This window comes from Petaurus breviceps, unplaced genomic scaffold, assembly GCF_028583685.1.
Source record: "Petaurus breviceps papuanus isolate PSGF00001 unplaced genomic scaffold, PetGlider_PUasm1.0 185, whole genome shotgun sequence".
In the NCBI taxonomy this organism is placed as follows: domain Eukaryota; kingdom Metazoa; phylum Chordata; class Mammalia; order Diprotodontia; family Petauridae; genus Petaurus; species Petaurus breviceps.
In genome coordinates this window covers 10,621,065-10,646,244 of record NW_027185797.1, presented here as the reverse complement: position 1 = coordinate 10,646,244, position 25,180 = coordinate 10,621,065, and the positions used below count along the sequence as shown (strand labels likewise).

Here is a 25,180-nt window from a genome sequence, read left to right as displayed (position 1 = left end):
TGCACCAAGGATCAAAAGAGATAATATAAATTTTTTGAGAACCTTAAAGTACTATATGAATGCTTGCTCTCATTATAACCATCATTATTTTATCTGCTGTGGAGGACTTATAGAAGGAGACAGAGAGAGAGAGAGAGAGAGAGAGAGTTGCTGTCTGCATCTGGGGAGGAGACAGCCATACCAATGAAATCACAGATCCTCTAAAGTAATTCACACATGTTAACTCTTATGTAAAAATATTTGCACTGTTTATAAAAAAAAAATGTAAGTTTAGCTATATTATTTGACTTACTAGCCTTCGAACAGATAATGCCAAAATACAGTCTATACTTCCCATGGCAGATCTGCCAAAATCAAATGATATATGAAGTACCACGTATTTTGATTTTTCTAAAAACTAATCTATAACAAGGAGTTGTCATACATGGAATTTGCAGTTGTGTGAGCACAACATTGCTGTGGATACTTAAACTTCGAATTGTGTCTTAGCTAGCTAGCAAGAGAGAGGAAGAATATACTAGTTTGCTTTTGGAAAAGAGGGCATGAGAGCCTGGGCGATATATGTGAAGAGCCCAGGTCTTGAGGTCAAAAGATTGAGGTCTGAGCCCAATCTGTGGCATTCCTAAATCAATTATCTTAGTCAAATCACTTTAGGAGTCACTGGTTTTATTTGTTTTTAAAATAAAAATGATCATTTTGTGCATTCTACTCCCCGCCCCCCCACAAGTTGGTTATGCAAGAGGTGTGTAAACTTAAAGTACTCTGTGTGAATTCAATATAATATTAAGTAATGATAGTACAGTGGATAGAACCAGGGCCTAGAGTCAACATGATCTGAATTCAAATCTGTCTGTAGATACTCACTAGCTATATGACCCTGGGAAAGTCACTTAACCTCTATCTGCCTCAGTTTCCTCATCTGTAAAATGGGGACACTAAAGGCACCTACCTCCTAGGGTTGTTGTGAGCATCAAATGAAATAATAATTGTAAATCACTTAGCATGGGGCCTGGTACATAGTAGGTGCCATGTAAACGCTAGCTATTTATTCTGAGATATTGAAAATACCAATTTTATTACAAACCTCTTCTTAAAGAAAGTTTCTTTGACGTAAATTGGAAGCATTAAGTTTTGGTGATATTTTCATTTAAAATTTTAGAAAGCTTAAATGTCAAAACTTCATGGTAACGCATTATACAAAAGTGCCCTACAGTAGGTATTCTGGAAACTGTAACATACATCTAAACATGGTTAATATGTGTAATATATGTATATATAACACAGGGGTGCATTAAAGTGCTCGTACTTATTATATTTGATGATAGAACATTCCTTGTATTCTCTTTATCAGTCAATATAATTGCTCCTGTACAAAGTAAGCCAGATTTGTCAGTAAGGCTATAAAATTATAGACGAGCAAAGAGACAAGCAAAAATCACAGTATTTTCTAATGTTTTCCTCCTAGATATTTGATTTGCAAAAATTTTAGTGCAGATATAACTGTGCTAGGCGAGCTGTTAACCACAGAGACAATGCGAACAATCCGGTGACTGCTTTGAGGGCATTTGAGTAGATCTGTACCCTCTCCATGTGGGGGGAAGAATTCTCCACAAATTAATTTTCACTAGTGTTTCTTGCTATCTAATGGATCAAAAAATCATTATACTCTAAGGTTTTACATTTTATTGAATATAAATTAGCAGAAATTACTTTTGCAATTTTCCTTTCATTGAAAATATTTACTTTATTCCCTAAAATGCAAACATTGCATATTTTTATAGGAATTTAACGCCAAATCAATGAAACTGATTTTTTGGTTATATAACAAAAATAGTGGAGGGATCAAATTTTGCTTTATTATAATAAGATTATCATCCCAAATGGCAGTTTTTAAGAAATCTACAAAGCCTTTCATTTTTAATTTAGTGGTGAGCTAATATATGCTCCTTAAAACTTACATAAAAAAAAAATATATATATATATATAATAACATCTCATGAATAGAATTACCATCACATAGTTATGGCCCATAGCTACAAATGCCTCCTCCTTTCGGGTCTTCTACCCCCACCACTGCGGAAGGCTTCAATACTATGAGAAACATTGTCAAAACTAAAGAAAAATAAGTCTTGTAGACTTGAGGGAAACTCACGGTTCAGAAGCAGAGGAAGAGAAGCTTGCCCTTTTATAACACAGAGACAGATGAGAAGAGCTACCAGTGTGCTGGGCCAGGGTCCTAAATATTCTTCCTCCTGCCCCTCACATACCTGAGCTCAGTATACAGAATTCATGCTAATATTATTAGTCCCTTAATCAGGCTAGATTGTGGGTTAAATAGATTTTTTTGTGTGATGGCCTGGGAACCTTACCACCATTAATCACACTGGAGCTCAGAATGCATTTTCACATACGAACAAAAGGCCTGTTTACCATCATTAGGACTTAACACATTTGTACGTAGCAGACTCCATGTATACCTGAACACTTGCCAATTATACTGAATGTTACTTCTCTACTGGTAATAATTACTCTTCGTAAGCCTTAATGGACAGGAATCAAAAATGCCTGAGACAGGAATCCCTATAGCTTAAAAAAAAAAAAAAACTATGCAAAAAATTCATTTAAAAGAAATTGAATGTATTGTCTTTTGTAATAAGTCTTTAGATTTATGTTATGCTCTCTGCTGTACTCAAAACTATGGTTTTTATTATTATTTGTTTTGAATCTTCTTATAGGATTTTTTTTTTCCAACAAGGCATTTAACTAGTTGCTTTAAATTCCTTTTTTTTTTCCTTTTTCCTTTTCTTTCTTTTTTCTTTTTTGGAGGAAGAGACTCATTTTGACTTCTTTCAAAGTAATATTAATGCATTGCCATTCTGTTGCTAATCTGGGTCAGGGAGATTGGCTTCAGGGGGGAAAAAGAAACTTTAATTTATTAAATCCCAGAGGTTTGGATATGGTTTACCATGACAGTCAGCTTTCTTTTTCCCCGTCAAAAGCCACAACAACAAAATAATAACCAATCATTTTTATATAGTGGCTTTAAAGGGAATTGTCTCATAACAGCTACACAAAATAAGTAGTACTCAGGATCCTACGTCATACTGGAGCCTGCTAATGCAGTATACTGTTAAGACCCCCTTACAAGGTAGAAGTGAGTCATTTTTGCTTAAAAAAGAAAACAACTGGGGCAGCTAGGTGGCACAGTGAATAGAGCAGCGGCCCTGGAGTCAGAAGCACCTGAGTTCAAGTCTGGCCTCAGACACTTAACACAAAAACTAGCCGTGTGACCTTGGGCAAGTCACTTAACCCCAATTGCCCTACCCTCCCCCCTTAAAAAAAACCCAACTTCTTAGACATGGAATTAAACTCTTGACCCACAAAAAAGCTAGTCTATTTCAGAACAGAAATCTTGCCCATTGATATGACCAAATCTTATGGGTAAGGAGATATTTGGCAACCCCATTAAGACAAGTTTTCCATTTGACATCTTTTACTTTTCTCTTCCACGTATGAAATTGTGAACACTCCTGCAAAATATTTTTCAAATTCTAAGCAGAGGATCCATGTAGGTTTTTGTATGGGTTTTAATTTAAAGCCTTTCATAAACCAGATCATAGCATTAACAAAATTTCCACCCAATGACCATGTGAATCAAGAGATGATGCGTATCAATTTTATCAGGCAATAAAATGCTTGATAGCAATTGGACCTTGTTATCATTCCCATAAACAGGACTAAGGACAGACTTCATGGATGGAACCATAATATTTCAGGGACTTTTCCTCTGGGGTATTGCTATGTATTTATAATTAGAGTACAACCTGACTTAACCAACCCCAGCCCAACTGCAACATCAATTTACAAGGGTCTTGGGTTCTAACTTGATTAGAGCACTGGTAGGGCCCCAGTGCATTGTTAAGTCAGTGAGATGTCAGATTATGGGCACATCCTCTGAAAGTACAGGGAATGGACTCTATGTACAGGCTGTCCCAAATGTCTTAGTGCAGTTTGAAACCTCTGCTTTAGATACTCCATTTATTGTTAAATGTTATTCCTGTTCAGTCCTAAAAGACTGATAAAATATGACTGGTTTTTGGTTTAGGTATTTTGGTGTGTTTTTTTTGTTTTGGTTTCTGGGGGGAACTTTTTTCTCTGCTGTTTTGTTTTGGGGCTTGATGTCTCATTTCATGGTTGTCAAGGACTCCGGAAGAGGAAATTCTCCTTACCAATTCAGCTCAGCACCTTTACTGCACACTTTGAGTTGCAGTGACCCATTAAGTAACAAGCCCAGAAAGTATGTGACAGAGTCTGAACTTGAACCTTGCTCTTCCTGAACCAGGCCAGCTCTCTGGCCTCCAGTAGGATTCCCTTTGCTTCAAGGTTTTCCTGCACTTAAAATTCAGCTTAGTCTGAGGTATGAGGACTCTTAAATAGATTAGGCTAAAAAAAGCATTTAACTTAAAAAAAGTTCTTAAAACCCTTTTCTTGTGTTTATAAGAGTTGTTGATCTCTTACTTTAAAACGTTCTTAATATTGAATATTATTTTGGCAAATACATTTAATGTAATTTTTTTTTTTTACCCATCCTTGCTTTGGTTTAGATTACAACAGGTTTCCTTGACCTTAAAATCAGTAACGTAAGGAAAATTACCATATGATAAAAGCTGTTTTCCCAAATGCATGGAATAGTGCGTCTGAGGATTAGAACTAGCTATGACCTGAGAACAAACCTATTAAGATGAGATCAGAACACTTTTTATGTCATTTAAGCTGTCTTCTTTAACACTAAATTTAATGCTAAGACAAAACATAGTTGTTTTTGATAGGTTTTTGGAACCTGCCTCTCCATAAGTCCTCTTACATTTCAGGTTCAACTTTGTCTGGGTGTGTGCTCGCTGGAGTGCTTTGGAGGTGGTAATCACTACCCTGCCTTATTTAGTGCTTGGTTTGCAAAAAAAACAGAAACAACTCCTCCCCTCACTACCCAAAGAGGAGGAAAAAGCTCAGACAAACACATGCATATCTAGCTCCATATACGTATGTGTACATAATGCATATATAAAGGTGCGCACACACACATTTTTTTTCTTCCACTGGAAACTGGTTTATTGTAGTGTGTAAACAACATAAGAGGGCCTTTAGCATAACATGAGAGAGCCCTTAGTTGATTTGTTCCCTGGCTTTGGAGCTCATTGCCAATTGAAGTAAGGAACGCTATGACTGCTGGGACTTTTAAATCTAGACTTAAAAGTTATTTGTTCTGTTTAGCATTTTTAAAACGATTCTATTAGGAATTGTATGTGCTTCAGTTTTAATTTTAGCACATAATGATTGTAAAGCATCCTGGGACGCTTTCATGAAGGGCGCTACAGACGTATAAGGTTGTGTGGTATCATAATACACAGGGCTGTTGGGAGGGGGCTGGAGTTCACTCTGGACAGCCAAGAGAGCTGGTTAAGGGCTACTTGAAGATGCCTGTAGTTGGCCTCTTTTAGAACGGTCTTTAATTTTCTCCTTTCATTTTACCTAATCTCCCTCCCACTTCCCAATCCTTTCATTGTTAGATATTTTGTAAACTATTTTCATACAGTAGTGGTTCCCAAAGAAATATTAAGCTAATTTACTATCTGCTGAGGGAATCAAGATATAAACCAGATGACTAATCCATTCCTAACATTTTTATTGTAGTTTCATTTTCATAGTGCTTTCTTAGTTACCTAATAAAAGGTCATTCTATGTATTGTGCTGCTAGAAAAATGGTCCCATTTTGCAGACTAAAGTTTATAGTCTGCTTTGCCCAGTCTGGAGCATTGGACAAAGAAGTCAAAGAATAAAATATTTTTATTATTTTAATAATTTTTAGTTCTTAAGAAACAGAGATGGGTTGAAGTTTTTGAAAATATAAATATGCATGAGTAATAAATGTTTGATATTTAGGGGAAGTTCAATTGAATAAATGTTATTATTGATAGTAATGGTAGTAGTAGTATTCTTCTGTCCTTGGCATTGTGACATAAGTTTAAAAAAAACAATTCTGTTCTCAAGGACCTTACTTTTTATTAGATGTTGCTTGAATTATTCCCACCCCTACTTAGTTTTAAAAAAAAAAAACAGCTAGTAGATTTGATTCTCCTTTCATGTATGTGTTCACAGTTTTGTCATCATTATTGCAAAATGGAGAGTCATAGAGGAATTAGCATATTTTCAGGATGCACATGGTTGTGGAAACATTTTTCCTAGAAATTCAATTCAGCAATTGTATAAGAAAAGGCAGTAGAATCTGGTGGAAAAGGGATTGGCTTCAGAGTTCGAGGAGTTGGCTACCCACTGACTTTTCATGCCTGTCTCTCAGGCCTGGAATTCTCTCCCTCCTCATCTTCCATCCCTTGAATTCCCAGGATTCCTTCCAGTCCCAGTTAACAGCCTACCTTCTATAAGGAGCTTTTCCAGAACACCTTTAATTATCACCATCCCTCTGTTAGTACCTTGATGTTTATTTGTTCTCCCCTCCTTAGACTGAGTACCTTGAGAGCAGAGAGTGTGGATGTGTGTGTGTGTGTGTGTGTGTGTGTGTGTGTGTGTGGTTTCTCTTTTTTTGGGGGATCGCAAGTTTTTTGGTCTTTCTTTGTATCTATCTCTAGTACTTTAGCACACTGCCTGGTACATAGTAGGTGCTGAAATAATTCTTTGTGATTTAATGACTAACCACAACGCTGAGTTTGGAGGGGAAGTTTTTGGATCTCAGTTTCCTTATTTATAAAATGAGGAAGTTGGATTTGACTTATGAGTATTAGTTAGTAATGTACAGAAATTACATTAAGAGCTTATAATGCAGTAGCAAGAATACCAATCAGGATTCATAAGAGCTTTGCTGCTTAGTTTGAATGCTGGCCCTGGGATGTACCAGCTATGTGGCTGTGGACAAGTCTTTTTACTTCTATGCTCCTCAGTTTCCCTACTTGTAAAATGGGAATGAAAACACTGGTACAATCTACCTCGCAGCATTGGGGAAGTGAATGTAAATTGTTTTTATTACTATAAGACAGTCACAGGACCTTAACAACTCAAATTCTAATGTTTTTACAGATTGGTGGGGTAAAGGTTTTAAGGATATAGTTGGCACAGATTAAATGAGGGTGTCATTATATTCTTTAAAATAATTAGGCCCTGAAGAATTACACTGGTCCTGACTATACTTCACATCCCTTTGCCTTTTCCTCTTAGCCATCATCTATACCATTGGGTATATATATCCTTCAGCAAATTTGCTCAGTTCTCCTCTATTGATTTTCATTGAAGAAAATATGGAAGCATTAGAAAAGAAGGAACACTTCTCTCCCTCCTCCGTGGCATTAATTGACTAATTTCTATTTGCCTCATCTTAATTTTTTCCAGGCCTTGAGTAAAGACAGATACTTATTTTCATAACTGTTTCCATTAACAAAGCTAAGAAATCATGAAGGCTACTTTCCCTTCTTTTGTTATACTGAGAGTTACACTGACACATGTATTATTGTCACTTTGATTTGAGAGATTATGTTAATTACATTATATATTTACCATTTTATCCCAAAAGATTGGATTAATTTACATCATCTTCATTTTAATGTTATGATATTAGAGGCCAATAAATTGAGTTTTTCATTGAAACAGCTCAAAAGACTGAACCTGAGGAAATAGAAATAATAAAGGATGTGCTGGAAACATCTTTAAAGGATGTCAGAGGTTGTGTACACACATACACACACACACACTCACACACACACACACATAAAACTTCACCCTTAAATAGAGAATCTAGGTTTGAATCCACCTTCTACTCACTACCTGTGTAACCTTGGATAAGTCACCTAAGGTCTGTGGGCCTCAGTTTCTTTATATGAAATGATAATCATAGCTGACATCAATATTGGGCTTTAAGGTTTACATAGTGCTTCATTAGATAATTAAAATGGCCCTGTGTGGTAGGTATAAACAAGGTGGTGCAGTGGATAGAACAGGGCCTGAGTCAGGAAGACCTGAGTTCAAATCCTGCCTCAGACACTTCCTAGCTGTGTGATGCTGGGCAAGTTACTGAACCTCTGTCTGCCTCAGTGACCTCAACTGTAAAATTAAGATGACAGCACCTACCTGTCAGGGTTGTTCTGGGGATTAAATGAATTCACACATGGAAAGTGTCTGCACAGCTGAAAGGATTGAACACTAGTTATTATTACTCTAGATAGATTATCCCTTTCATTTTGCAAATGAGACATTTGACTGAGGCATAGTGAGATGAGGGAGGTGAGCCACTGGGTCATACTTCTTCACCCCACTCATCTCCAGCTCTGATGCCAGGTGCTCAGCCCCCACCCTCAGGTCCCTCCCCTGCCTCATCCCATCTCTCTCTGATCTATCCACCTCTGGCTTTGGGAACTGTAATCAAATCAACAACCACTATCACTAGAAGAAAAGGAATGTCATTTGACTCTCCTCTGTTCTCGTCACAGTCCTTGGAACTTCCCAGACCAGAACTCCCTCCTGTGGCCCCGGCCTGATTTCTGTACAGGTTGCTTTTTCTATCAGAATGCAATGTCTCCCAGCTTCTTTAGGGTTGCCAGTCCTTAGCAGAAGGCCAGGCATATAGCAAGTGATTAATAAATGCTTTTTCATCCATTATTAACCAGCCAGCAAGTATTTATTAAGTATTTACTATGTGCCAGTAACTGTGCTATTCTTATGAGGGAGAAAACATCTCCATACAAGATACCTACAAAATGTGTAGAAGGGAAGGCAGGAGCAGCTGGGGTGGACAGGAAAGACTTCTTGTAGACTTCTTCTAAGTAGCTCCTTTGGTTGGAAAGAGCCAGAGAGTGAAGAATTTTCAATTCTAATATTTGATCCTAAAAGTGACAGGGATTTCTTGAATAGAGGTATGACATGTCAGACCTAAGCTTAAGGAAAATGGGAAGCCAAGTCTTTTTTGAAACCCCAAGTTGAACGTTCTTTTTCATTTCAACAGAAGGAAGAGGTTGGACTACATTTTTTAAAATGTCCCTTTCTTGTAGAAATGCTAAGACTTGCCCTTGGGAGGTATCGGATTCCTCCCTCATGCTCCCATAGTGTGAGCTCAGTATGAATCAGGGGTGGGGAGAGATGAAGGAAAACTCAGCGAGGGCGGCCTTTGCTGTCATTGAAGAGTCTGCAGCATGGTCTGGCATCATGGGAATTTGCCCAAGCCTACTTTGTGCAGGTAATCCAAGTGATTACTTCTCTTCCAAACGATAAAGCAATTTCAATATGTAATCAAATCACAGAGTGCCTTTCTTGCCTTGACTTTAAAGATCCCATTTACATATTCATCATTTGAGTGTATAAATTTATTCAGATGGCTAGGTTAGCACATCACTAGGGCCTTTGATCAATCCTTCCCCCCACCTGAAATGGGTGTTTTCTTCTTCATCTTCATCCTTTGCCTTCCAGTTCCATCCTCAAGAGCTACCTTCTTTGGCACTAGGTTTGGAGACAGGAAGAACTGAGTCCAAATCTTGCCTTAGAACCTGAGGCCTCAAGGCCATATGTGGCCTTCTAAGTCCTCAAGTGTGGCTCTGACTGAATTCACAGAACAAATCCCCTTAATAAAAGGATTTGTTCTGTAAAACTTGGATGCACCCATGGACCTAGAAGGTTACATGTGGCCTCAAGTCCTACGGTTCCCCATTCCTGCCTTGGATACAACCTGTATTGCCCTAGGCAAATCACTGAATCTCTGTACCTCAGTTTTCCCATCTGTGAAATGGAAATAATAATAGCAGCCCCCCTCTTTGGGTTGTTGTGAGAATCAAATGAGATAAAATCATAAAATGCTTTGTAAACTTTAAAGCATTCTAAAAATGTAATCTATTATTAGTACTATTAATTTTATTAATTATTCATTTCTTTGCCATCTAGATGTCTCTCTTTCTGATTCTCCTTTATATTATAGTTATTTGTATACACACCTTACACTCCATTCAATTCTAGGCCCTTGAGAACAAAGTTTCTTCCTGATTTTTACCTTTGGATGCATTTGCTCTAGCATGCTGTCTTGCACATTATTTCTCATTAGCAAAAGTTTAATTGAATTGAAGTGAGTTTAAAGTTTCCTATTGACATGAAACAAAGAAAAACCAAAGGAAAAAACAACACCTCTCCCCCCCACTGTTGTAAATACAATTAGTAACAAGCGCTCCGCTTTTTAACACTTGTCTCCTTTCCTAGAGGAGCCATGATTACCTGTCTCGTGGCATTTCCCCTTAATTGTGAGCAGTTTCATAATATGGATAGTTAATGAAAAGGTAGAAAGAGAATTTTCTGATTCCCTCCAGTTTTGAAACAGGGGTGATCATGACCACATTTGACTTGTTTGTCCAAATATTTTTCCTAAGTTGTCATTAAAATCTATCAACTCATAAGATCTAGACGTTCAAAATATGGTTGTTAAACTTGAAAAGATAGAAAGATTTTAGATTCTCAAAGGTGTGAAAGAGACAACTTTCCTGGTATCATGAATGCTTTTGGAGGAGCCAATTGATCCAAATAATTCATTCCTTGGCTTAAGTATGGCTTCAGATGAAAGAAAATTAAAATGAAGCTTTGCATTGCGTCAGAATGGAATTGTATTCTGCTGTCTATGGTTCAGTATCAGTGATAGGGGGTTGGACTCTGTGTAGGTAGGAAAGGATTGTTTTCCCATTCCAGAGCAGCAGAAAACACATGAGAATGATTCAAATGAGCAGGCTCCCACACATCACTCTTTCAGAATCAGTAAATATCATTTAATGTTATAAAATTAGATAAAATCTTAGTGATTTAAACTCTACTACTTTTGAACTTAGGATGCTTTAACTTGGGCAGAGATACTTTGTACTTTGAAGAAAGAATTAGCTATATAAACTAATACCATAGATAAGAGTTATGGGATGGGGAGACATTTAACCTGAAAAGAAGAAATTCCATTTTTGGACTTTCCCATACTGTTTGCACATAAATACATGATAATAATTACAAAATAATCTTATTTATTCATTCAAGAAGACCTGTAGGACCTCTGCTTAGAACGACTTTCTTTTTGAAAGTAATAAAACTATGTTTCTTTTAAACACTCTACAAGTCAGACTTTTCACTGATCCAATTAGGAAAATCTGATTCAATGTACAGGACAGTCTAATGCAGAGTTGTTATAGATAGCTTCACATACAAGATATTATAGAAAATGTGGTTAAAATGGAAAGATACAAAAAACTTTGTATATGCCTTATGTAAGCTGACTTTTTAGCTTGGGAAAAACCCTGTGATCATAGCATCTTTAAATTCTTAAGGACATGAAAAAGAAAACTCTAGAAGTATATTGCAAAAGCGTCTTAATTTCTGTCAACAGCAAATTTATGTAATCATTCTGTAATTGCATCTTCAAGACGTTTTTGACTTTCGGTTTAGGATATCTTTAGGGCTTAGGGTCATAACAATGACAATAATCATAACTGCCTGGCAAGTGGAATTTAAGTAAAATCTGGGAGTGATTATTCTGTCAGCAAATTGAGATTCAGATTGTACCTCCCAGGAGTGTAGCTTAGAAAGCAGTAGAAGATCCAAAGGGAAAGATTTGGGGGACACAAGGCAATTATCACAACAAGAATATTATACTTAGGATTTTCTGCTACTTCTCATTTATTCTATTTAAAAAAAAAAACAGAATAACAGCTGGAGACTACCTGTCAATATGTAGCAAATCCATTCACTATCAGGATTTCTTATGATACTCTTCAGGGCTTATTTGGGGCATTCAACTGTTTTAAAGTATTTAGGAGGAAACCCTATTCTAAAACTGAATTCAGATGTAGATTTGATTCATTTCACATCTAAAGTTAAAGTATATTTTTATATTTGCTTGAAAAGTACTATCTAGTTACCTCTTATTTATCTTAGAGACTCTCAGCTGGATAATCAAATCAGCAGAGTGGACTAGGAAATCAGGGGAGGCTAGCCAGCTGCAAACTGAAGTTTCACTTCTTAGAGGAGAAAAAAAACCCACACACAAAGCCAGGAGTTTGACAGATTGTTCCGTAAATGCTCATTTTATTGAGAATTATAAAAAGGTGCTTAATGCCTTTGTGCCATTAATATAATACATTAAAAGGTTATTGTCAAGATTAGTGTTTCAGTTCTGAAAATTGACTGTAGGGGTTTATGAGCCACACTGTTCACAGCTTGCTAAGAAGGTGAGGTATGTGTGTGTGTGTATGTACACGTGTGTGTACGTGTGTGCATGCGTGTGTATATTTCCTTACCACTTGAAAAAATTACATTAGACTCTATAGTGATAATTTTTATTAAAAAGCCAAATGAAACAGATGCAAATTATATTTTATATATATATATATATATATATATATTTAAAAACCAACTAAACTGTGAAATAGCCTTAAAGAATCGAAACTATGTAGGGTTTTCTTCTGTTTTCTATGCCTGATCTCTGGAGTACTCCCAATTCAAAAACATACATTCCTCCCTACCAAAAAAAAAAAATCTGATTCTTTAGTTGAAATTAATTAGCATTCAGAAGCCAGATAGCATGTTTTTGGGTATTCATGAGATCTCTGTTTGAAAAAATGTTTTTAACTTGTAGAAATGTGTTGCAACACACAGATGGGAAGAAAAAGAAAAAAAAATCTCTTTAGCAAGCACTGTGTGTAAAAGGAATATTACATTTTGCACGCTCCTGATTGCTCTGTGTAAACAGTTTTTGACATCTGTCTTTATAGTTTTCGAGGAGAGGAAGACTTTGTTAAAAGAATCATTTTTATACAGCAGTCCCCATCTCAGTGTTGCTTTACCTGTATTATGAAAGCAGATGGTCTGCATGTCTTTTGAATATTTATAACTATCAAAAACAATCTCTTGCTATTCACCCTTAGGCTTATGAGATGTCAGGACTGTTCTGGTTGAAAAAAAAATCATCTTGGGTGTTTACAGAAAGAGGATTACATTAAGCTGAAATGACTATACATTTTCCAGTTTAATATTTGTCCATCAGCTGTTTAATCGTATTTAGATAATTGTGTAAATAAGTTGTTGTAACCCTTGCCCTCTCCACTGATAGAGCCTGAAAGCTTTAAACATTGGTGAGCCACTGTTTTGTAGATATTCACGTCCCTCCCTAGGCCCCCAGCCTCCTCCTTCCTATTTAAACAATCAACAAGGCCTTTAGTGATTTTTAGTCCTGATTTCAAATTGAGGAGAATAAATTCATGTTTAAAAAAAAAAGTATGGAGGTCACCTGAATTATTAGGGAGCTATTGGATTCTGGTCCTGGCTGTTAAGTGTTTTAGAGGGTCTCATACTATGGAAGGCCACTCACTACTTAAGTTCTCTAAGGGAATCCTCACCTCCCTTTTCTCTGGGATCAGCATCCTGGGTCCCTTTAAGGTTATTTTAGGAGAACTTTTGGGGAAGGAGGGGTTAACTTCTCGTGACTGGAAGCTGAGCAATCACTGATAACAGATTTTGCTGTGGTTGGTTGATTTGGCAGAAAAGCATGAACAGTTTTAGTTTAGATGATTGAATAACCTGATTAGCATTGTTTGGGGGTGGTTTTTGTTGTTGTTAAAAGAACAACAAAATATTTTAAAATGATAATCCAATCACTCCCTCCCCCACCCCCACCCCCACCCCAGTGGATGAACCTTCTTGTGGGATATAATTCTCAATGAGAACCTGGCTGTATCATTGACTAGTGAAATGCCCAGTGAATATTAAAACAAAAATCAAAATCAACTGTTTTTCTTCCTTTTCTAAAAATATTTTTTGTGTATTACATACTTTTCTCCCTTTTGGAAAATTCTGTCGTACTTTTAAAAGTAAACATTTTGAAGGACTATGCTGCCCCAAATTTATTTTTTTTTCAAAATTTGGAGACATTCATTTTTTTTAGAGTGGTTTCAGAATATTCTAGCTATATCTAAGTTAAGCTTCAGAAAAATTTTTCTCCTTACCTTTACACAATTAGAAAGGTTATAAATAATGTATTTGGCTGAAAAGGGAAACTCAGCCTGTGGCAGATGGTATCATTCTAGAGTACTGGGGTGTCTGTGAAGATGGCACCATTTCAGAGCAGATCTTCACCAGACTCTGAAAGAGAGCTGCAGGCCCCTCGTAGGGAAGTGATGTATGCTTTATGGATCTTAGGAAAGCTTACACGTTGTCAATGCCGAAAATGAAATTATTGGGCTTACCTGAAGAGTGTGGGGATATATGGCCAATTTAGGGAGTCACATCAGTATTCTGAGTGAGAAAGTGCAAGTTATGGTCCGATCATGGGTAAGTATATTAAGGTGCATTTGAACTTGAGATTTTAGCAGCCTGACACTTGTATTAGGGGATTTTTTCCCCACCCCCACCCCAACCAAGCACCTAAAGTTTATACAGAGTAGCCATTCAGTAAGAAAACTTGCTTTGCAAGTACTGCCCTTTTCCAAATGCCTTTGATAGCTCATTTAAATAGACAACAAGAGAGAATTGGAATTACTTGGCCACAGAGTACTATAAATGCTTAGCCTTCTTGGTATGGGCCATACTCTGGAGAACTTGGGATAATGTTTCTTGTAAGTTAAGGAAGAGAGTCCTTAAAACAGCTTAAGTTTGACTCTTTTGGCATCTCAAATGATTTTTTAAGGGTGATAGAGTTGGCAACCAAATTCATGTTAATTTTGAATTTAAAGACTTTTCTGATTGTCTCCTTGTAATGATTTCTGATCTTCAGTTCTCATAAACATGGTAGCTTCTCACAACAGAAATACAAACACACTGGAAGACTGAAAATGAGCGATTTCTTTGGTGATTTTCTGGACTAACAGGATGTTAGCACTTAAGATCATCCTAAATAATGAAAATTTGTAGCTAATATTCCTGAGCTAGAATTTTTGCAGAATGAGTATTTTAAAATCATTTTTAAAAGGTGAATTCCATTCTGTGAAAATGTTCTGAGGAATTTTGCCTTATCTAGATTCAGCTCTATTGGGTTTTCTTGGTTGTTGTTAATACCTAACACTTTCACTGGATTTCTTATCCCAAGCCTAGCCCATGTCCTGGATATTTATTATTTAAGAGATAATCTCTGCCTGTTCATAAATTTGATCTTACCATCAAAACATAATTTAGAATTTGCAAGCATAACAGTGAATCTTATGGCAATAGATTGTGACATAAACTCAAATGAGAACTACATTGCAAAATGTAAAGAAGGGGATGAGAAAGTTCTTGTATAACCAGAATGTTAGACCAGTAAGTGTAATTTTTCTCATGAAAATATAGTGAATTCTCAATTCCTTGCTCTAAAGAGGAGCAATAACATGAATAAATACAAAGGAAAAATTGAAGCACATCAAATAATTTTAAAAAATCTTTTAATTAGCTTTGCTATATTTTAACCTTTTGATTTGCCCTATTTAATGCTTTGCTTAGGCTAATTTCAATATGCCTTTATATTCCCTGTGCGTACCAACTGACGGAGAGAAACAACTCAGAAAGCTTTATTGGCAAAGTCAGTTTGATTAAAAATTTTCTGCGGATAATCTGCAAAGAAATAATCCATGTGTGGAAAACAGAGAACTGAATGTGTATAGGGTTACAATCCAAATTGACCTGATTTTTCACATTTCATTTTTCATTCATGACCATAATAAGCATGTACTCTGGTCACTGTATGTATGTATGTATTATGTATGTACGTATGTATGTGTATATAGGCACACACATGCATATATGTACAGGTAAGCTGTGATTTTAATAGATTAGGCATTTGGCATTTAAAAATTACCTGCCTGCAATATATATAGACTAAAGCATAATTTTTAAAATCAAGAACTTTACAGTGAATGGTTAAAATTCACACATGTTCTACTGCAGTGATGATATTGGTATTCAGGAACCTGCTTGAATGTCTGGATGGGAACATATGGAATTTTTTAAAAAGTTGTACCTGAGCAGAAGAATATTAGCTGTTATCCACTGGGAGAAATCCTCATTATCCATAAGATAGTCTCAATAGTTTTATTAGTGTCTGAGGATACTGGTCCATTATTCCAATGGAATAAGCTTCATTGGTGCTGATGGATTGTTAACTGGATCGGGGAATCTTTGGGCTCTAGTTTTGGCAAATTCTATAAGGCTCTTTCACACTGGTGATTGTAGCAGGCTCTTAGTTAAATTGCACGCCATTGGATTTAATGACAGCATCATGAGCACTTTAAGAAGGAGAATTTTAGTGGAATAAAAATGTGGAAATGGATGTAAAAGCAAGGAGAAGCAGACACAAAGTTTGTCGCAGGGTCCCTTTGCTAAGCTATCTGTGTTTTGCAAAAGTGACCAACTATAGCCCATCTCTTTAGTGAAGCTCTTGTAAGAATCTAAAAAACCATTTACATATTACTAGTCTGTATGTACTGTAAAAATAACACTAATAATGAATTTCAGTGGAGTCAATAACAAGAATGACACAACTTTAAATTAGAAATAGCTTTAAAGTAGACAGCAGATAGAAAAATATTTTGTATCTTTGTCCCCAAACTGGCTTTTCTGGTTATTAACTGTCCATAGAACAATGCTTCTATTTTGTAAATGATTTCACCATAGTCCAACTAAAGTTTGAAATGCAAGCTTTTATACACAAAGGGTTGGAGCAGGGAGGGGGGAGAATAAGTAATTGGAAATCTAATTATTTTTAAGACTCAATGGGAAATGTCTTTAATATCCTCACTATTGACTGGTTATTATGTATGGGGTGGGGAGAATTATTTAATTTTTTTTGAAAATGGGTCTTTTCATTGAAATTATAGAGATAAAGTTTCATTTTATTTGTTTAAAAAAAACCTATTTTGAAAGTGGAAAAAAATAATAAACTTTTCATTGTCTCTTCTTCCCTTTCATGTTTTAGAAACTAGAACTATTTTTGCTTTCTGATAATTGATTAGAAAAAAAAGGAATATACTTAAAATAGTACATTTTTTCCTTAATTCCAAATGTTTGCTAAGAGAGTATTTTATGGCCTAAAATCTAGAATCATACTTTTTTTTAAATTGAATTAAATCTAATAATAAATTATTTCTCCTTCATATGGTGGTTTCCTATGATTATTTTAAGTTCCTTATTATATGTAGTCATTTTGACTTTTTATAGTAATAATATATTCACTCATGCATCCACTCCCATCCCCCCCTTCTTAGTAGGGCAGAGTGTAGGACAGGAAAACAGATCTAAGATTTCATTGATAAAAGGAACTCTCAGGTGAGAAAACTCCTACTAAAGCAGGTCAGTACCTTTGATGCCATCTACAGTCTTAGAGAGTTACCCAGAGCCTTGAGCAGTTAAGTTACTTGCCCAGGGTCACCCAGGCATTTTGTGTCAGAGATTGCACTTGAGCCCAGATATTCCTATTTTGAGGCATCAAAATATCCACTACGCCATCCTGCCACTCCTAGTAGAACTGATTTATAGAAAATGAAGATAATAGTTCTATGCAATGCAGTCATAAGTTCTTGAGGTAGTAAGTATATTGTGACTTTGCAGGCGTAAGATGTATTTGTAGTTATTTGAGCTCAATAGGAGTCTCTGAGTGAGAGAATCTAGAAATGCTATGTTGAAGTGAACAAGTCTACTGTTTGATAGCTTTATCCTTGTCTCTGTGGATTGTTTCTTTCCATTCCATTTAAAACAAATGTTTGATTTTCTGCTTAATGAATTTTAAGTTGAAGCTCTAGGCTAAAGGGTAAAAAAAATTGTTATGGTACTCAGATGATAAAAAAAATATGGTTTTAACAATTGAAATAATTTCTGTGTTCCAACTTGTGCTGCTATATATTACAAATGTTTTCCCCCCTTTTCATGCAGAGTATGATTTCATCCATTGTGAACAGCACTTACTATGCAAATGTATCAGCAGCAAAATGTCAAGAATTTGGAAGGTGGTATAAACATTTCAAGAAGACAAAAGATATGCTGGGTAAGCAGGAAGCGTTGTAAGGGGGCCACATACCATTACATGTCATTGGGGGTGAAGGGGGGGCTATCACAATCATATCCAAAGCCAGCTATTTTGATTGCCCAATTAGAGATCAATTTAGTATGTTTCTTTTTTTTGGGGTATGAGTATAATGAGATAATTAAATTCAATAAATGTTTGTGTTTAAATCAGCCAAACTGACTTGGTTGTCAGACATGCAGGAAATCATGGAATGAGGAGGGAAGCTGTCATTTTGTAACATCTCTATAAAGACCTAACAAGGTCTTGAATAACTAATATTAGATATGATCTCTCTCAGGATTAAGCGGGATTTTTTGGTGGAAAATTGTGTGATTTTACAATCAATTTGAAAGAAATCTGTTGCTCCTATTGCAAGGGTTATTTAAATGCTTTGTTAAGTAGATCATTTCATAACTGACTTCACCCCCAACAATCTTCAGGAATAAATCACTGTACTGACCAGAGACTTCCCACCTCGCTGACTTCTCAGTCACACACCTTTCCCACAATATCAGCATTTTTATGAAGAAAACAAATAAAACAAGAATTATAAAGGATACATAAGAATAAAGGCTTCAAGAATGAAAGGGTTAAGATATGTATTTGTTTTACCTAAGTATTTACCTTCTATTAACATTTTCTATTGATAGTAATAATTCACATTTGTCTGATGCTTTAAGGGATTACAATTAGTAAGAATTTTTTAAGCAATTATTACAGGCCAAGCACTGTGCTAACTGTTGAGTACACAAAGAAAAGCAAAACCAGTCTGCCCTCAGGAAGCTCATATTCTAATGGGAGAAGGAAGGTGTAATTCACTAAGGACATGCAATATATATATATAAATTCTTTCCTCATTTAAAAAATTATTTAGGGTTAGTAGCATATTATTACCCCCACTTTATAGATGAGAAAACTAAGGCTTTATCACTCTTTGGTGAGACTCCAAGGGAAGATGTGAACCCAGGTTTTCTTATTCCAACTCCTGAGCTCTTTCTAGAGTACCAGTCAGTCTCTCCAATTTAGGAGGAAGTTGTTAGTGCTGACAAAATCAAACACTATTTTGAGACTGTGTTTTTATTCTTATTAAGAACCTCCCCTTTCACACACATTTCTATTTTTTTAAATTATATTAATGTTAAGTATGTGATATTAACCTAAGGTTGGATATTAGATCCTGTTTGAAACCTATTTCTAGAGAGCATCTGCAAATTGATTCTATTAACAAAAATAATTATTAATATCCTTTTAAAGGCTTTAGGAAGCAGGAGAATCTGAATTTTGAGCATGTTTTAGCTTTTAGTAGTTGGAGAAAAACCATCCATCTACCAAAACAGATTCCTCGCCTTTTATAGCTTAAGGCTGTAATGAAGACAATGCATCACTTTTGTGATAATTGCTTGAATTACTATTCTATGTGAATGGCCCACTTGGGCTGATCTCTACATTTGGTTGTGGAAATAGGAGGTTTCTCTCCCCCTATCCTTGCTTATAGTTTGCATATGCCAGTTAACTTCAGCAGTGTGATAAGTTCTTCCAAATGTAAAGTTTGAATATTTAGTGATAATGAGAAATGATGATTAAGACTTAGCTGGTGTCTACACAAGGGAAGCATAGTGTGGTATTTGGGGGGAAATGCCTATTTACATCTCCATGTTCAGCTTTTACACTGAGGAAAATAAAAGCAGCATCTTCCCTGTGGCAGAATGTTTGAAGCACATATAGCAGTGAGCCCCTGTGGGATACCTGGCCAGTGTAGAAGCTGACTGGGGCTGGAAGCAGGGTTAATGGCACCGGTAGCACCAACTGCACTCAAATGACCATTTCCTTTTGGCAAGAATGATTTTAAGAGAGAATGAAAAACAGTTTCACTCCTTAGGTTCTTGTAGAAATCATTCTAGGAAAAACAAAACTTTTTCATGGGAACAGATAATCAGTTTTATGACCCAATACACTATTTCCCTGATTCCAAGGAGACTCAAAGCAAGAGTATATCGTAGAATCATAGGCTTATAGCTCTTAAAGCTGGGTAAGGGTTTAGAGGTCACATATTCCAATCTATCTATGTATTATAATGGTGTGGAAACTAAAACCCAGAGAGGGAAAGTGATTTGCTCTTGATCACTTGGGCTGGTTGGATAGATGTTGTCCTTCATTCTCAGAGAGGAGCAAAATGATACCACTATGTTGGGATCCAGTCTGTGGCTGATCAGACCAATATGAGCTCAGAAGGCTCTGCCGCAGGTCAGGCACAAATAGTCCATATGAACAGTTGGTGTGGAGACAGCTCTAAATTTTCATATCACATGGGCGATTAATAGAAAAGGTGGGACTTGAACTCATGTCTTCTGGCTTCCAATTCAAGGCAAGTCAACAAGCATTTTTCTGAACACCTACTGTATTTCAGGCACTGTTCTAAGAGCAAGGGGGGAAATGTTTTTTTTCTCTCAAGGAGCTCACAGTCCAATAGGGGAGACAACATGCAAACAGCTATGTACAAACAAGAAATAGGGTAAATTCAAGATAATCTCAGAAGGAAAGCAGTAAGATTAAGGAGGACTGTTTCTGAGAGCAAGTGGGACTTTAACTGAGCCTTGAAGGAAAACAGGGAAGCTACTTAGAGAAGCAGGGGTCTTATTTCTCTTTTCCTAATATGATAATATACATATATGCTATGCCATACATAAAAAGACGTATGCATATACACATACTATCCTTTCTTTGTATTCCTAGCATTTACCCAGTGCTTGTCAAAGAACAGAGACTTGAAAATACTTGTTGAATGACTGATAATAGCTGTAAATTATATCTCATCTCACCTAAATTTATCATCCTCACCCCTAAACAAATGACTGACTTTTATAAGTCACTTGTTTAAATAATTTTATTAGCATAAAGTAACAAATTGAAGAGTCTGAAGCCAAAATATGTCATGCAACATTTTGAAAAATAACAACCAGCTTTGTTTTTTGTCTTTTATTGTAGTGGGTACATGGGTTAAATGGGATGATTTGGTGGGTGGTCCTGAATTTTACCTGGTTTTGGTTGTTGGGAAATTCATTGTCGTTCTCTCTTGGGAAACTATCATGATTATTAATAGTCCACCTTGGATGGTATTTAGAAAGCATTTTGCCAACATTAAAGCTCTGTATAAATGTGACCTCTCATTACTATAATTATTTTCTAAGAAATGGCACTTTTTTTTTGGTCCGCTGTAGTTGAGATGGATAGCCTTTCTGAGCTATCCCAGCAAGGTGCCAACCATGTCAACTTTGGCCAGCAGCCAGTCCCAGGGAACACCGCTGAACAGCCTCCGTCCCCTGTGCAGCTTTCTCACGGCAGCCAGCCATCGGTTCGGACCCCTCTTCCAAACCTGCACCCTGGACTTGTATCCACTCCAATCGGTCCCCAGTTGGTCAACCAGCAGCTGGTGATGGCTCAGCTGCTGAACCAGCAGTATGCAGTGAACAGACTCTTAGCCCAGCAGTCCTTAAATCAGCAGTACTTGAACCACCCTCCCCCCGTCAGTAGATCCATGAACAAGCCGTTGGAGCAACAGGTCTCCACCAACACAGAGGTGTCTTCCGAAATCTACCAGTGGGTGCGAGATGAGCTGAAAAGAGCAGGAATCTCCCAGGCAGTATTTGCACGTGTGGCTTTTAACAGAACTCAGGTCAGTTTGGTTGAATTTGGGAAGAGTTTGTCTCAGCTGTGCATGCCCTGTGTCCCTTCGCCCCCATTCTTGCCGGTTTTCTCCTTTGGGATTGTCTCTCCCAGTGTGCTTTCTGTCAGTGTCTGGGCCGCAGCGCTAGATTTAATTTAACCTGCTTCATGGCACTTCCTTATCATGCTGTAGGGATGATGCCGTGTCTTCCGTTGTAGTTTCTAATTCATGTTGACTTCTTCACTGGAAGTGGGAGGCCAGAAAAACAGTTGTGAATAGGATCATATTCAGGGCCTGTTCACGAATAAGTTGCTACCAAAGATGCAAATATAAATATTAGTGTTAACTATGTCTTTATGTCATCCCATGAGTCATATAAGACAGGTAAGTGGTGCAGTGGACAGAGCTCCAGGCCTGGAGTCAGGAAGACCTGAGTCTAAATCCAGCCTCAGATGCTTACCAGCTGTGTGACCCTGGGCAAGTCACTTAACCCCTACCTGCCTCAGTTTTCTCATCTGTAAAAATGAGCTGGAGAAGGAAATGGCAAACCACTGTAGTAGTTTTGCCAAGAAAATCCTAAACAGTAGGGTCATACAGAGTCAAAGAAGACTGAAATGACTGAACAACAACAGCATGAATCATAGAATATTTGAAATGTAAGGAACCTTCAAGCCATTAGGAAAAACTCAGTTATCTTCTAGGTGAGGAAATTGAAGTCAAAAGAGTTTGAGATCTGCCCAAAGTCATTGGCTTACCTGATTTCTAAAAACTATTTATTAGATCAGGGCTCTCTCCCCCTATACTATAAACTTGATCTGTGTATCCAAGATCAAGTCACCTTCATGTCTTGCCTCAGATACCTCATCTGGAAGTGGGCATAATAATTATTGTTATAAGGAAGATGCTTTGGAAATCTTAAAATGCTATATAAATGTGAATATAAATATAAATATTTTGCATCTATACAAAATGAACATGAGAAAAAAATAAATGTGATAGGCTAGATGTTTTATTTCAGATTTGTTCAATAACTTTTTTTTTCCAAAGTAGGGATCCTGGGGAAGTACTAAGGGGATTATGGAGACCAGCTGATGGCTGGTGATGGCAGCAGTGTGGTTCATTAGCATAATAAATTAGCATAACATAGTCACTCTCCTCAACGGGGTCATTCATATTTTTTTTTACCAGCTGTATTATCTGTACCCCTCCCCCCCCAGAACCACCCACCATTGCCTGAGACCCCATTGTTACCTGTCCTTCATGCAGTGTTTGCTGTTAGAATCTTTTCTTTGTTTGGCAAATCCAGAATAGACATTCTTGTCAATAGACATTGAACAGTTTTATTTTGGTGAAGGAGAAGAGGAGGGAGAAGTGATTTATATGTGAAATAATGAGATAAAATGTTTTGAGAAACACTGAGCTAAATTGTTTTTAAATAGAAGATCATTAGATTTTGCTGTAGAAGGGACCTTACAGATCATCGTGTAATCCAACCATCTTAATTTATAGATGAGGAAACTTGTACTAAATGAGCTTAAATAACTTGGCCAAGATCACACAGGTGGTAAAAAGCCAATCCAGGCTTTGAACCCAGGTTTTCTAGTCCTAAACCCACTGCGCTGTGACATTTTGAAAGAAACATCCTTTTTTTGTTTTGCTACTGTTGCCATTATGGAAAATGGAGGTTTTTCCATAAGCATAAAAGAAAAGTAGTATTTAATGGTGGCTGGATCCAAGGAAATAGGCTCTTTTTAATATTTCTGATTTTAATATCATTTTCCAGAATCTACTTGACTTACTTGGTTTTCTTATAAAATTATCCTTTGACTTTGTGAGTGGTTACAATGCCAAGGTTCAGGGGGTCTCAAATATGATAATTTAACATAAAGTCATTAGCAGAATTTGCATAACCAATTGATTCACAGCTGTGATTTGTTTTTAGACTTGCCTTAACTTTTCACTGTACCAATTTGTTCTACATTTTAAAGTTATCTGGCAACTTAATTTCATATATATATATATATATATATATATATAGTTAAAATAGAGTAGACCTACAATCCTACTTGTTCCTACTGTAGATAGCATTCTTCATTAACAACAGTGACCAATTAACGTCTCTTAATAAAGCACTGTACTCAAATTGAACCTGTACGGTTCTAGGTTCCTTCATAGCTTATAGTCTAAGATAACATTGGTATGGACCAACATAGTAAGACAAAGATACATTAATAAGTTTAAAAATAATAGGATGCTAAGCACTACTGAAGGTTTCTTATGGTAAAGAGTACCAAGAATGACTGGTAGAGTGTAAGATGGGGGAAATATCCTTTATCAACACAGTTTGTTTTGAGGGAGGATTGATGCTACTGTCATTACTGGGAAAATTGATAGTGGAAAATGGGTAGGGATTTGTTATCAAATAGTACATATATATATATATATATATATATATATATATATATATATATATATATATAGTACTATAAGGTTTACAAAGCCCTTTAAAATAGATGTGATCTCATTTCATCTGCACAACAACCCTGTGAGTTAGGTGAAATTTACTATCCTCATGTTACAGATGAGGAAATTGAGGCACAGAGGGGTTCAGTCACTTGTTCAAGGTCCCACAGTTGGTGTGTGAAGCAGGATTGAAACTCAGGTATTCCTGACTCCCAGGTCTCACAGTCTATCCACTGTACCCCTAGCTTCCTGGGTTTAAATCCCGAGCTTTACCATTTAATAAATGTGTGACCTTAAGCAAATTAGTTAACCTCTCTGGGCTCAGTTTCCACATCTGTAAAATGAAGGGAGGACTGTACTAAATGATCTCCAGGGTACCTTCTGGGGGCAGATCTTTATCCTATTTTTCTATTCCTAGAAGCTATTTGTGATTAAAAAATATTACATATATATGTATATATATATATATTTACATACACATACACAGGCTTTACTTGTGTGTAATTTAAAGTGCTGAGAAACCAGCTCAGTGGCTAATGTCACGTAAGAAGGAACTATTTTTCTGAGAAGGGAGAGAAAGATACAGAAAATTTGGTACAGCTGAATGCAGAGCACTTTAATGAAAACCATCTTAATGTCTAGCCCATTTTTAAAAGAACTATTTATTTTATTCTGGAATGACACGAAGTATTTCAGTTAACATCTTCATTGCTGGTACAGGGATAGTTCTCAGTAAGAAATTGTTCTACGACTGTTTGAAACAGTTCATTGTAAATCATTCGCTGGGCATATTTCCCCATATCCTTCTATTTAAGTATGCAGTTTCTGAGACATAGTTTTTGCACACGCAAGCATGCATGTATTTTGGGTGGTCACACTTAAAAAAACACAGCTGCATTGATTTTATTGATTATACATTCATATGAATGCATGTAGTGTGTTTATTTCAAAGTGTATGCATTTCAATAAAAGCAGGTGCAGAGTGTCAGTGTATGTGTTAGCCTAGAGTACTA

General features: G+C 36.5%; 1 protein-coding gene across 5 annotated transcripts in view; it reads left to right on the top strand.

Annotated features, from left to right (window-relative positions):
* Positions 1 to 25,180, top strand: part of SATB1 (SATB homeobox 1) — a 116,471-nt gene that overhangs the window by 35,898 nt on the left and 55,393 nt on the right. For all 5 annotated transcript variants that reach the window (XM_069088454.1, XM_069088456.1, XM_069088453.1 and 2 more), the window contains exons 6-7: positions 17,908 to 18,019; positions 21,259 to 21,713. In XM_069088454.1, the coding sequence (XP_068944555.1) occupies positions 17,908 to 18,019; positions 21,259 to 21,713 (567 nt within the window). The remainder of the gene's footprint in view (positions 1 to 17,907; positions 18,020 to 21,258; positions 21,714 to 25,180) is intronic.